Source organism: Oryzias melastigma, linkage group LG20 (assembly GCF_002922805.2).
Source record: "Oryzias melastigma strain HK-1 linkage group LG20, ASM292280v2, whole genome shotgun sequence".
NCBI classification, from domain to species: Eukaryota; Metazoa; Chordata; class Actinopteri; order Beloniformes; family Adrianichthyidae; genus Oryzias; species Oryzias melastigma.
Genome location: NC_050531.1, coordinates 21560925 through 21574316, shown reverse-complemented (window position 1 = coordinate 21574316; position 13392 = coordinate 21560925). Strand labels below are relative to the sequence as shown.

The window sequence follows — 13392 nt, the reverse complement described above, 5'->3', positions numbered from 1 at the left end:
ACTCAGAGTTCCAACAAAACCTGCTTCTTGAAACAGGCCCCAGGAACTACGATCCAGCTTTTAGGGTTAGGTCAGCGACCTGCATGCAGGAGACAGAAAAGCAAGTAATGTGTTTTTAATGGTGTTAAAATAAAATTTTAATAAGTAATCAATTGGACCAATTATTTCTTTTTGGCTAACATGACAATCAATGCTTTACATTTGTCCACAGCTCACCGATTGGCTAACCTGTTTACATCACGTGACCGCCACCTACATTGGCTGTTTTAGTTCAGTTGTTCCGCTCTCAGCACTTCAGAGGTCAGAGAACAGCTCCTGATCCTGGACTGGGATTTGTTTGCGTGTATTCAACTCTGGTTCACCTTAAGCGGACCAAATGTGTTGACTGTGAATACACCCTTACACAATAAATATAGCAGGGGAGGAGGGGTATTTCATGGTCTTAAACTTTTTTTGGTTTTAAGTTCCACATGTGTGCTCTAATTGACTGTATGATGTGCTTCCTCCTAGATGTGTGAGCCAATCTGTCTGCTGCTCCCCTGCTCTTTCACGTCTCGAGACCCTCAAGGGGCTTCACCTGTCCTGCAGACATTGACTGGTCTAAAGTCCACACAGGGAAAACTCCTAGGGATATTTGTGTGGCATTCATCTTGCTACGGCGCTGTCCCTCAGTGAAAACCCAGAGTATTCTGTGTGACTTTACGATTGCCACGATTAGTCAACTAATAGACGACTAATTGACTATTAAAATAGTTGACGACTAATTTGATACTAGATTAGTCATTACTTTGTGTTTTATGGAGTCAGAGTGTTGTAAAGTTAAAAGTTATATCAATGTTCTGCTAGCTTTTTGGACTGTTTTGGCATTTATTAAAGTTTTTTAGGCTAATTTGGAGTTTAGCTAATATTTCAGCTACATGCTAGCTGTTTTGGCTAATTTTGGCTTTTTTCTGTTTTTTATGCTAATTTGGCATTTAACTAATATTCTAGCTGGCCATCAGCTTCAGGGTTTACAGCTATTGGCTTCAGCAATTTCAGCTATCTACTTCAGTGTTTTTAGCTATCAATTTCAGCATCTTCAGTGGCCAAATTCAGCTTACAGCATTCACAGTTGCATTATCGCAGGTAATGTTATATTTATAGTTTTTAGATAGTTTAAAGCTAATGATGGTTAAGATTTGTGTTTTACATCCACTTTAAGCATGACCCGATTAGTCGGCCAATTGGAAAAAAATAATAAGTGATTAGTCGACTATTAAAATAATCGTTTGTGGCAGCACTATATGACTTTGATCTAACTTTCATGAAAAGGTCTAAATTCCAAATGAGTTTTTTGGTCACTCTCTTCATTATCAGCGAACACATAAGTGTTTGCAGGGGCTACCTCACTGTCACAAACAGGCAGACAGCTGGTTCCAGCAGGTTTATTATCAGAGTTAATAGTCCACACAACTAAGCAGGGTCAGACAGGCATGGGATCATCCGAGACGAGAGAGAAGAGTAGTCAGAGTCCAGGCGAGGGTCAGGGTCAGGCAATCAGAATAAACAGGGTCAGAGGCAGAGGATCAAGTCCAGGAATAAACGCTCGGTGTTGCACGCAGGGTGGCACAAACAAAACTTCACAGTGAGAGTGGCTCTGTGTGCTGCTTAAGAAGCAGGTGCGTGATTGTAAGATTGGAGACAGCTGAGTAGGAACCAGGAACTGTGGGCTGGGGCTTCTGGGAAATGAAGTGCAGTTAGTACTCTGGTGACTGTTCCCGCTGGTGCCCAGAGGGGGAGTCAGAGCTCTGGCTCCTGAAACTCACAATATCAAAAAGGCAGTCGTTGTCCATCAGTTTTTTCTTTATGATAGATAAGAAAATTTACTCCCTGAAGTCTTGAGATTGAACAGGTATAATACTCTTTACAGTAATCTTAAAAGCTAAGACTGATTGATGCGGCCAGAGTACATACATCTGACATTTGGCGAGGTGGATGCGTCATCTAGAGCTGCTGCAGTAAATGTTTTTGAAATGGGGTCATCCCCACCAAAGATTTTTTTTAAAATCAGGTGGCGGCACAAAAACTTGAAGATTCAGCTGATACCTCTCCATCACACAGTGACAGTTGTATATGTGACCTTAGTCACAATGACTTGTGACTTGTGTAAAAGAAAACAGCCTAAGTCACACTCTTGACATAGACAATTATGTTAAAGGTGTAGAATGTTGTGATCTGTTTAACTGAAGATTTAGTCTTTGTTGCTCTTTGCCCACGATCTGCCTCAACAAGTAAGACAAACATTCCTCCTGCTGCCAAGTCTTGTCCAAATTTTATTACCAACCACCTCTGATTCCTCATCCTGCCTTAACCCTCATGCTTTCTTATGGGGTCCAGATGACCCCACCATTATATTAATGTGTTATCCCTCCCATGACAAAGTTGGAGAGGATTTCATGTCTGCACGGACATCAAAGAAGATAATAAAATAATTTAAAAAAACAGTTCAACATGCTGTCTTGTGGGTTTCAGATGAACCCACTTTTAATGTAAACATGCCTAGGATAGTTAAGGTTAAATCCTTCTAACTTCTTCAGAGTCTGTACAGTATTTATTGGGGTCAGAATACTAAGCCTTATAGATGTCACATGACCAGATTTAACCAACAAAAGACGGATTCATGTTATGACTGTAATTTGACTATGGACCAGTCAAACTGGTTCTTGACGTCACTGCGGCTCTAGAGTCTGATTAAAGAGAGAAAGAACAGATCGACTCACACAGCAGTAGTGAAGAACATTAAGGATCAGCTTCTTCTCTCCTGAAGACTCTCCTGCAGATCCAGACTGAGAGGAAGAGGAGCTGAGATGAGTTCAGCAGGTGAGAATCTGATCAGACTGAGTGGTATTTCTGTCCAAAGTGAAGGAATTATTCAATTTCAGAACATTTTCACTTGACCAGGAATTTAAAGTTCACAGTCCAAAACTGTCCAGTCACAGATTTATTCAGAGCTTCTGTAGTGATTAGCTGATGTTCAGGAATCTACGGTTGTGTCTGCAGCTCTGAGTGCAGTTGATATTTTCGATGAACAGCAGATTAATGGCAGTAAATGCTAAGAAAACTATGCTACATGACAGAAGTTGACAGTGTCATTGTCTATGTATTTATATAACCATACAGACCATAAAATCAAAAAAATAAGTCGTGTAATAAATGGACTGCTCAGCCCCTCCCTTCTCATGTTCCAAAAAGGAAGTGCCCGTGGGTCGAAAGAAGGTCAACTTCTTTTGATAGACTTCCACTGAGAAATAGACAGTTATCACTCAGTCGTCTTACTTGTTAGAATAACCCTTCTTGGCTTTCTTCCTAAAACTTCTTTCTAATCCTCTTTTTTTTTTAAAAGATAATGTTTCTTTATCACAAGTTATTCAAGCTATAAACTGACCAATCAGATAAAAGCATGTGATGCCTGCTGGGAGGGGACTTTGAACAGTCTCACTCATAACTGGCAACAGTAGGTCCTCTAATAAAAGTGACTCTGACCAACTCAGACCAACCACTCTTATGGGTTACAAAATGACGGCAGACAAACAGGAAGCCATGGTGATGGGCTTTGGCCTCAGTTCCCGAGGGCCAGCGGTGGTAAGGCATTTTCTAAGGGTGACGTCAACACTTCGTTTGTCCAGTTCATAGAAACGGTCTATGATTAAAACAATAATTTCAGTGTTTCATTTTAGCTGCTGTGCTGGGAAAGTTTTAACCTGGCAAGATTTTACTGAGAACAGTTTTAAATTAACTTCTTCAACCAGGTTTCAGAAATGTTTGTCCCCCCCAGGTGATGGTTTGTAAATTGAGCACCTGAAGAATGCTCAGACTGAATCAACAGTTCTGAACATGAATGAAGTCAGATTGAACGGTCGTCTTAAACACTGTCAGCTCATCATCTGAATGTAAATCCTAGCTTGGCTTTAAACTATTAAAACATGGAAAAGGGGAAAAAAAAATCAGGGTTCATCATTAATCTGATATGAGCAATGAAAGTACTAAAAGGAGGCAAACATTGGTTGCAACCAATCCAAATTTAGACACTTCCAGTGATCTCATGCAAGTAATATTAGTGTGTAATACTAGGTTGAGTGATTCATTTTGACCAAATGTATTTTAAAAAATGTTTTGTCAACTCTTGTACCTGTTTGTGTGTCTGCTGTGGGCCATGGCTGGAGAAAAAAGTGGAACGAGGTCAAGACAGCTGTTGACCGTTTTCATTTTGTGACAAAAGAAAATACCATTGACACCAACTCAGAGTTGTCTTTGATCAACACAATGCAGATTAAAACAGGGAACATGACTCAGTCACATAAACACAATTAAAGTCTAAATGAAGAACTTATGTTTGACACAACTGTCTCGCTTAATGACCCTAATAGTTTGACACTCCAAATATATGATACAATTTTGAAAATAGACCATTTATTAAAGGTGCATCGTATGATTGGTGAACCCTAGTGCAGAAAATATGATAATAAAATATCAGAACCAAATAGTCATGAATCCACATTAGCTCACTTGTTTTTTGTTTCAGTGAAATCCATCTGTGTGACAAATAGAAGGATCCAGTTCATCCAGGAAATTTTTGCTTTTCATAAACTTAAGAGATAAACCAGTGGTGTCAGTGTGCAGCTAATATTACCAGCTGGCTTCTCTCTGTTGTGCCGTTCACAGAGGAGGAGAAGAAGAGGAAGAGCCCTCCGAAGGTCCTTCTGGAGATTTTGTATTCTCTTGGTAACGAGAATTTTAAAAACTTCATATGGCATGTGACAAATGGGGGTTTCCTGGAAAGATTCCCAACAATCCCACCCTTTAAACTGGAAGACAAAAGAAGAGAGGAGACAGTGACTGTGATGTTCCAAAGCTACAGTGTTCACACCCTGAAAGTCACTAAAATAGTTCTGCAGGAGATGTCTGAGTACAACCTGGTGGATAAATACCTCACAGACCTGCCCGAAATTCCAGGTGAGTGATGGTGATTTGACACATGCCAAAGACTCTGAAAATGAGACCCAGTGCTTGACACCCAGCACTAAGGAGTTGGACTGAGGGGTTAAGCCACCACCGTTCCCGAGCGCGGCTGTGTCTGCAGCTCACCGCTCCCCCAGGGGATGGGTTAAATGAGGAGAGCAAATTTCACACACTTAGGTGCGTGACAAATAGTGGGACTTTTTTTTTTCTTGATTATCTCTTGGACGCAATACTAGAGATGATCAATTGTGTCAAATGCAGAACAGGATTTAAAATCCTGATTTAGACACAAGTCCATTGGTTGCAGCCATGTGGAGTTCATTGGTAGCCTTCAACAAAGTTGTGTCAGTGCTAAGATTTGCACTTAATCCTGACTGAAATCACTCAAAATTTCTTGGCAACTGCAAGAAAGACAAGAGAGGTCAGAATCAGATTTCACTTGCAAGGAGAATGGACAGAGAGAGTCAGGGCTTCTCTTCTCTGCTCTGAAGTTCTCTCTATCCAAGCCCTTCCTTTTATTGAGTTCGGGGCATTCCCCAATTACAATGGGACTGCAGCTCGGAGGGAATGGGAAAAACAGCTGCAAACCGGTTTTTACGATCACTGTCAGATTCTCTATCTTCATGTACATGGGGGTTAATGGTGGTTTTTCTTCAAGCTCCTGCTTCTTCAAGCTTCTCACAGCCTTCAGCTGGGGCTTGGCTCCAGTTTCTTGATATGGAGCTGTACAAAACGTCAAGCAAAAGATTAAATAGGGAGAAGTTAAAATCACTCAGAGCAATATTTGATACATGTATGTACAACTCTATCACCACTCCTCCAGTTTGGAGGTTACAGGCCCGAGTGCTCCAGTTACCACGGGCACCACTATCACTTTCACCTTCCAAGCTTTCTCCAGTTTCTTGTGTTCCTTCTTCTTGATGTTACCATCTCTTGGTACTGCCAAATCCACCACAACAGCTTTCTTCAGCCAAATAATCAATAAGACTGGTTATGGATACCAACTCAGAAATGGGGCCATCATCAGTCACCTCATCTACATGGATGACATCAAGCTATATACCAAGAGAGAGCACAACATTGACTCCCTGATCCACACTACCAGGATCTACAGTACTGACATTGGGTTGTCATTTGGGCTTGAGAAAATCAAGTTGAATGTTGACAAAGAGAGGCAAAGTAGTCCACACAAAAAGGAGTCTCACTTCCAGGAGGAGGAGCAATAGCAGACATTGAGGATGATTACAAATACCTTGAAATTCCACAGGGCAAATGGCAACCTGGAACAGGCAACACAGAAAGCCACAACTTCCAAATACCTCCAATGAGTAAGGCAAGTCCTGAGAAGCCAGCTCAATGGCAAGAACAAGACCCGGGCAATAAGCAGTTACGCACAGCCAGTCATCAGAGACCCGGCACGAATAATAAGATGGACTAAGGAAGAGATACAGACCACTGATGTTAAGACACTATCATGGTGCTCCTCTGCACATCCTCAGCCATGCTCAGCCAACATCAGCTATTTAGGTGGGACCTGCTCCAGCACTCATCACCAGTTTGTTACCTTACCTGGTGAAGTACCCTGGCCTTTGGCTTCTGCTTTTTGAAGTTTAAGCTAATGTTATTTTTGCTCATGCTCACGTCTCATTCCCCATTCCCAGGATTTACATATCTGGCCTAGGTCCAACTTCTCTCACCACTGCCAAGAGCTATCTATCCACTACAATACCCCGCCATCATCACCCAACTCACCTCCTGAATCTTCGCTCCGCCGTCCGGACATGTTCTGGTTCCCGTCTGCCTCTTCCTGCTGCCACTCCGCTCCAGCTTAAGTGCCCAAACTCTCAACAGACAATAAAACTCTTTACTCACTACCTCTGCCTTCCGTGATCCTTCTGGGTTACAGCATCTGGGTCTGCTTCGCCTTGCTAACATGAAAGACACGAAAGCTTCTCACCATACATGGAGGGTTCCATCCCAAATCCAGCATCCTGAGACTGTATGCTAGCCGCAAGGAAGGAGGCAAAGGACTTGTGAGCGTGGAAGCCACTATCCAGGATGACACATCCAAGATGCATGAATATGTCAAGCTCAAGGCCCCAACTGACAGTGTGTTTGTCACGAGTGGTAGGTTCCTACTCTTTGTAAGAGATCAGATGCCATGCCAGAGTCAGGACAACCAGGTTCAACCAATTCAGCGGAATGGAAGTTTATTTTGTCCACAGGGTTTTAAAAAAATAAACATATAAAAAGATTTAAAAAAAAGAGAAGAGTCAATAAAAAGCGTCCAGGCACAAATGGTCCACGCCGACATCCTGGTCCAAGGAGCACGCAGTCCAAACCCAGTCTAAAACACATAAAACCAAATAAAAACAAGATAAAAGTCAATTAAAACCAAAATCATGCAATAAAATAATCTAAAATGGGTTCTGACAGGTCTCCTTGGATAGTTAAAGAGGGGAGACAGAGAGGGTACTTAGCTCAGAGAGGGGTGGGTCCACGGGCACGCACACTGCAGCTGGCGCTTGAAGACCCAGCTGCCTGTGGCTCCGGCGGATGGGGTAACCCTCCCCAGGGTTACCAGAGGCAGCTCCCCTCTGTCCTCAGTGTCTGTCCTGTGCCTGGCGTCCTTGATCCCTTCTGGCTCTGCTGGTAGTCCTTTAAAACGTCCAAGATTGAGAGCCACCTTGTCCCACACCTGTTGCTCATTAGTTCGTTGGTGGGGCATTCACTGGCCCTCAGTTTGAGCAGAGCCAGAAAATTAAAAAACACAAGTAAAATATATATAAGAAAATTAAAATCCACCCTGTGACATGTTCAGTGAATATCTCAGGCAATGCAAATCAGAGGGTCCAATGCTGGAGGACAGAGCCTCATGGGAGGACAAGCCCCTGCATGGGATGTATCACCAGACAATAACTGAAGTGGCTGATATCAAGAAGAAGTTCTACCAATGGCTAGAGAGGGCTGACCTGCAGGACAGCACAGAAGCTCTGATCCTGGCACCACAGGATCAACCCTGAGCACCAGAGTGATACAGGTTCAGATCTACCACACCAGACAAGACCCAAGGTGTAGGCTGTGCAAAGAGGCAGCAGAAACTATCCAGCACATAACTGCAGGGTGTAAGATGCTGGCTGGGAAAGCATAAATGGAAAGCCACAACCAAGTAGCTGGAATAATATACAGAAACATGTGTACAGAATATGGACTGGAAACCCCAAAGTCAATATGGGAAATGCCTCCAAAAGTGGTAGAGAATGAGAGAGCAAAGATCCTGTGGGACTTCCAGAATACAGACGGACGGGATGGTAATGGAACCAACCAGACATTGTAGTGGTGGATAAAGAACAGAGAAAAGCTGTTGTGGTGGATGTTTCAGTACCAAGTGATGGTAACATCAAGAGGAAGGAACATGAGAAACTGGAGAAATATCAGGAACTCAGAGAGGAACAGGAGAAAGTTTGGAAGGTGAAAGTGATTGGGGCATCTTATCTCTCCTTTAATTTTCACTAACTTTCTTTTATCAGTTCAGTTTTTGTCTTTTGTATGATTTTTGCAAATGTGTTCATTCAAACTTTCTGAAATGTCATGTTGGGTAGGGGTGGATATTGAGAACCTACACTACCATGTGCGTGAGAGTGTGTGTTTGTTATGTGTATTTAATCTTTGTTTTCACTATTTTGTTTGATTTCTACTCTGTCGTTTGTTATTTTCTTGAAATGGAGGGCCCCTTAAAAAACGAAATGTTTCATCTCCAGGAGCTTATCCTCCTACTTCTGTTAAATTGGGTAAATAAAATAAATTAATTAATAAATAAACACTGGACTGTAACCCCCAAACTAGAGGAGTGGCTACAGCAGATTCCTGGAAAGACCTCACTTTAATCTCACTTTGGGTGTTTGTCTGCATGACAGCCACTTCCGCTGTTTTTGTGTCTCTCTGACTTAGTTTTATGGTTGACCCACATTAACACGAGAGAGGGGAAAAATAGCGGACCCTTGTTTTTTTATCATTGTCTCTACAAAAATAAATAGACTCAGGATAGTCGAGCTTGCTGCCCGTGCTCCCCAATCCCCGCAGCGACTGTCTCTCTCCTAGCGTGTGGAGTGGGAGAGCTCCAATGAAGTGTGCTTGCAGCCAGACAACCGCCATGCTGGACAAAAACACTCGTATTGGATTAGTATTTTACCAGCTGATTGGGTCACTGAAAGACGTCACGTCCCCAAAGCTGATGCAATGCAGTGAACTGTCAAGCTTCTGTGATCTGCTGTAAAGAGCAGCCAGACGTGCAAACGCTGCCCGTGCTCGTGCTCATGTTCGGCCTGTCAGCGGTTTTACATGAAACCGCCCACTGTCGCAGGAAAGGCTAAGGGATTGGCTAGAATTTCAAAGAACTGTAGTGATGGTCACAGGCACGTTTGGCCTGCTGTTGGGTCTGGCAGCACAGGGAATTATGGGTTACCATTTATTTTGCCTGTCTAGTTGGAATTGGGTTTACGTTTGGGTTTTCATTTATGTGTTTTGTTGTCTGGCTGTTCAACACTGTTTGCATTTGTTTATTTTTTCATTTTGTTTTTGATTTCTTCCAGCACCTTGAGTGAGAAGGGGGAGAGGCCGATCGTCCTCTCGTTTTGTAAATATGATGTTGTCAAAATAAAAGCCAGAGCCCTTGCAGAGTGATATCTCAGTTCTGGCCAGAGTAGAAGTGACAGACGTGTCCTGAGACAAATACACCTTTAATGAAAATAAGCACTGACATGCAGCACGGTTTGTAGCAGCTTCTTACGGTTTCAATAGAATTGCGTAACCGAACTTCGGTGTCCGGTCTCCAGCCCTATACGGTATATACTGACAAAAAAACTCAGTGGCTACATGCAGGACTCGTGCAAGAGAAATTAGGGTTTGATTCCCCACGGGGTACAATAAATATGGGCAAGACCCTTCATGATACTGGCTAAAAAATGTAGCCACAAGAGGGCCTAAGCCATTGTTTCATTTTGCCGGACTCAAACATAGATCAAATACAGGGTTGTGTCAGGAAAGCTATCCAATTCACAAATCTCTGCCAAACCAAACCACTTTGGCAACTCTTGAAGGGAAAAACCAAAATGAGTTGATATTTATTACATTTGGCCTCCCATAGTATTGCCCATCATTAACACAGATGCAACCTGGCCAGGTGCTAAGAATGGGCTGCAATGGCTTGAGCGATGCATCTTAAGTCTCCATCCATCCATCCATTTTCTTGACCGCTTTGTCCCTTTCGGGTCGCGGGGGTGCCGGAGCCTAACCCGGCTGCTGATGGGCGAAGGCGGGGTTTACCCTGGATAGGTCACCAGTCTGTCACAGGGCCTCAATCACATACACTCTCACATTCACACCTATAGGGGCAATTTAGAGTCACCAATTAACCAATGAAGGATGTTTTTGGTTGGTGGGAGGAAGCCGGAGTCCCGGGTGAAAACCCACGCATGCACGGGAAGAACATGCAAACTCCACACAGAAAGGTTCAAATCCCAGCCGGGATTTGAACCGGGGCCTTCTCGCTGTGAGGCAAGAGCGCTAACCACTGTGCCACCGTGCAGCCCCGATCTGAAGTCTCCTGTTACACAAAACCTAGTAGCCTGCACCATGAACATAATAAACATTGGACCATATTGAAACAAAGCAGACAGTTGTTCAAGCTACACTTAAAACCTTCGATTCATAATCTTCTCAATTCTGAATACACTAAACATGTGTAATCCATTGAGCATGCCAAAAGTTCATTTTACTGTTTGCTCCAGTAATTATTTGCGGATTAAGTTTTACTGAGTGCAACATGTTATCTAATGAACATGAAATTGAAGCCAGAAGTCCTGAGTAAAGCTAACGTGTCTATGTGTGCTTGTGTGTAAGAGGGTCTCAAGTATTTTTGATTTTTTTAAACAGGGTGCCTGTCAAAATAATTTGTTTTTTGTTTTTTATCAGAGATCATCAATAATTGTCAACATATGTTCAAGCCCAAGACACAAAAGGCCTTGCACTGTGTGACGGATGGAACAGAAGACAATGAAAGCCCTCTGACGGAGATCTTCACTGACATGTACATTACAAAGAGAAAAAGTGAAGAGTTGAATGGAAGCCAAAAAGTCAGAGAAATAAACATAGAATTGGAAAAGATGCTCGAACTCTCACCTGGAGAAACAGAACCAATCAGATTAGTGATGACAGTGGGAGGGGCCGGTATTGGGAAAACCATTTTAACACAGAAGTTCACTCTGGACTGGGCTGAAGGCAAAAACAACCAAGACATCCACTTCATATTTCAAGTACCATTCAGAAAAATGACAATTCTGAAAGATAAAAGCTATGGCTTTGTGGAGCTTGTTCATCAATTTTTCCCTGAAATCAAGGAAGAAGGAATCTACAGTTTTGAAGACTTCAAGGTTCTGTTCATCCTTGATGGTCTGGATGAATGCCAATTTCCTTTCAACTTTGAAAATCCTGAAACCCTGAGTGACATCACAGTGCCTGCTTCCATAGATGTGCTGCTGACAAACCTCATCATGGGGAATCTGGTTCCTTCAGCTCAACTCTGGATCACCACACGACCTGCAGCAGCCAATCAGATCCCTTCAAGGTTCATCAGCCGTAAGACTGAAGTGAGAGGATTCAATGACCAACAGAAGGAGGAGTACTTCAAAAAGAGATTCAAAGATGAAGAGCAGGCCAACATGATCATCTCCCACATCAAGACGTCTCGCAGCCTCTTCATCATGTGCCACATTCCAGTCTTCTGCTGGATCACCGCTAAAGTTTTGGAGACGGTCATGATAAAGGAAAAAAACACAGATCTGCCAAAGAACCTGACAGAACTGTACCTGCGCTTCCTGAGGCTAAACATAGAAAAGAAAAGTTATTTGATGAATGATGGAGGAGCTACAACAGACCATCTAAGTTTGGAGAAGATGATTGAGTCTCTGGGAAAATTAGCCTTTGAGCAGCTTCAAAAAAATGAAACAATCTTCAAACACAGAGACATTGAAGAGTGTGGCATTAATATCAAAGACACGTCATTGTACTTGGGAGTGTTCAATCAGATTTTCAAAAAAGATAAATGTGAGATGTTTATGATCAAGGAGTACAGTTTCATGCATCTGACCTTCCAGGAGTTTTTAGCAGCTCTTTATGCCCATCTGACCTTTGCCAACTCTGGAGTCAATCTGCTGGAAGAAGAGCAAACATGGTTTTCTAGGCTCTGGGGAAGAAGAAAAACGTTCCACCAGAGTGCTGTAGAAAAAGCCTTAAAGAGTCCAAATGGACATCTGGACATGTTCCTCCGCTTCCTCCTGGGTCTTTCTCTGGAGACCAATCAGAATCAATTACAAGACCTGCTGACAAAAGCAGGAAGGATATCAGAGAACCAACAGGAAACAGTCCAGTACATCAAGAAGAAGATCAATGAGAACCTGCCTACAGAGCAAAGCATCAACCTGTTCCACTGTCTGAATGAGCTGAATGATCATTATCTAATGAAAGAGATCCAACTATCTCTTACTTCAAGACGTCTTGCTACAGACGATCTGTCCCCTGCTCAGTGGTCAGCTCTGGTCTTCATCCTATTGTCATCAGAAGAAGATCTGGTAGAGTTTGACCTGCAGGAATACTGTCGTTCAGAGGAAGCTCTGCTGAGGCTGCTGCCAGTTATCAAAGCCTCTAAAAAAGCTTTGTAGGTAGATTTATTAGCCATTTCAAATTAGTTACATTAAAATATATATATTCATTAAAAATAATCATTTGATTTTGTTTAAATCTTTTTTAGGTTAAGGTACTGTAAACTCTCCAAGAGGAGCTGTGAAGCACTGTCCTCCATCCTTAGCTCTCCAGCATGTCATCTGAAGCTTTTGGACCTGAGTGGGAATGACCTGCAGGATTCAGGAGTGAAGCTGTTGTCTGAGGGGCTGCAGAGTCCAGACTGTAAACTGGAGTCTCTTAAGTAAGGAAACAGAAAACTTCAGTTGTGTTTGTGAGTATTGTTGGTGCTCATGTTCTCCATCACTAGAACTTCATTTCCTGCTTCTTGAGTCTGTGACATCTCTGTGTCTCCATGCTGTGAACTATTCTTTAATCAGCTCTCTAACACAGAGCTGGCACTACTGTGTGAAGCACGTCGTCTCCAGATGGGGAGTGACTCTTCTTCAACAGTGTTCATGGGGAATATAACAGCACCACGTATCAGAAAGCTCTTAGAGATGTTTTAATGTGGCCAGGAGCCAAATAAATCTAAAAGCATGTTTGATGTAAACAGTGTTGCCTCTGATCCGAGGTTTAGCATAAATGAGGAACCTGTCTCAAGTGTGCCAGAAAAAACAGTAAAGGTCTGGGAGGTGGTACAGTTATTGTTCACGA

General features: G+C 42.7%; 1 protein-coding gene across 2 annotated transcripts in view; it reads left to right on the top strand.

Annotated features, from left to right (window-relative positions):
* Positions 1-2673: 2673 nt before the first annotated feature.
* LOC112151587 (NACHT, LRR and PYD domains-containing protein 13-like) overlaps positions 2674-13392 on the top strand; it is a 19372-nt gene continuing 8653 nt past the window's right edge. For both annotated transcript variants that reach the window (XM_036217458.1, XM_036217457.1), the window contains exons 1-4: positions 2674-2859; positions 4702-4992; positions 10972-12712; positions 12806-12979. In XM_036217458.1, coding sequence (XP_036073351.1) covers positions 2847-2859; positions 4702-4992; positions 10972-12712; positions 12806-12979 — 2219 coding nt within the window. In that variant the 5' untranslated portion in view covers positions 2674-2846. The remainder of the gene's footprint in view (positions 2860-4701; positions 4993-10971; positions 12713-12805; positions 12980-13392) is intronic.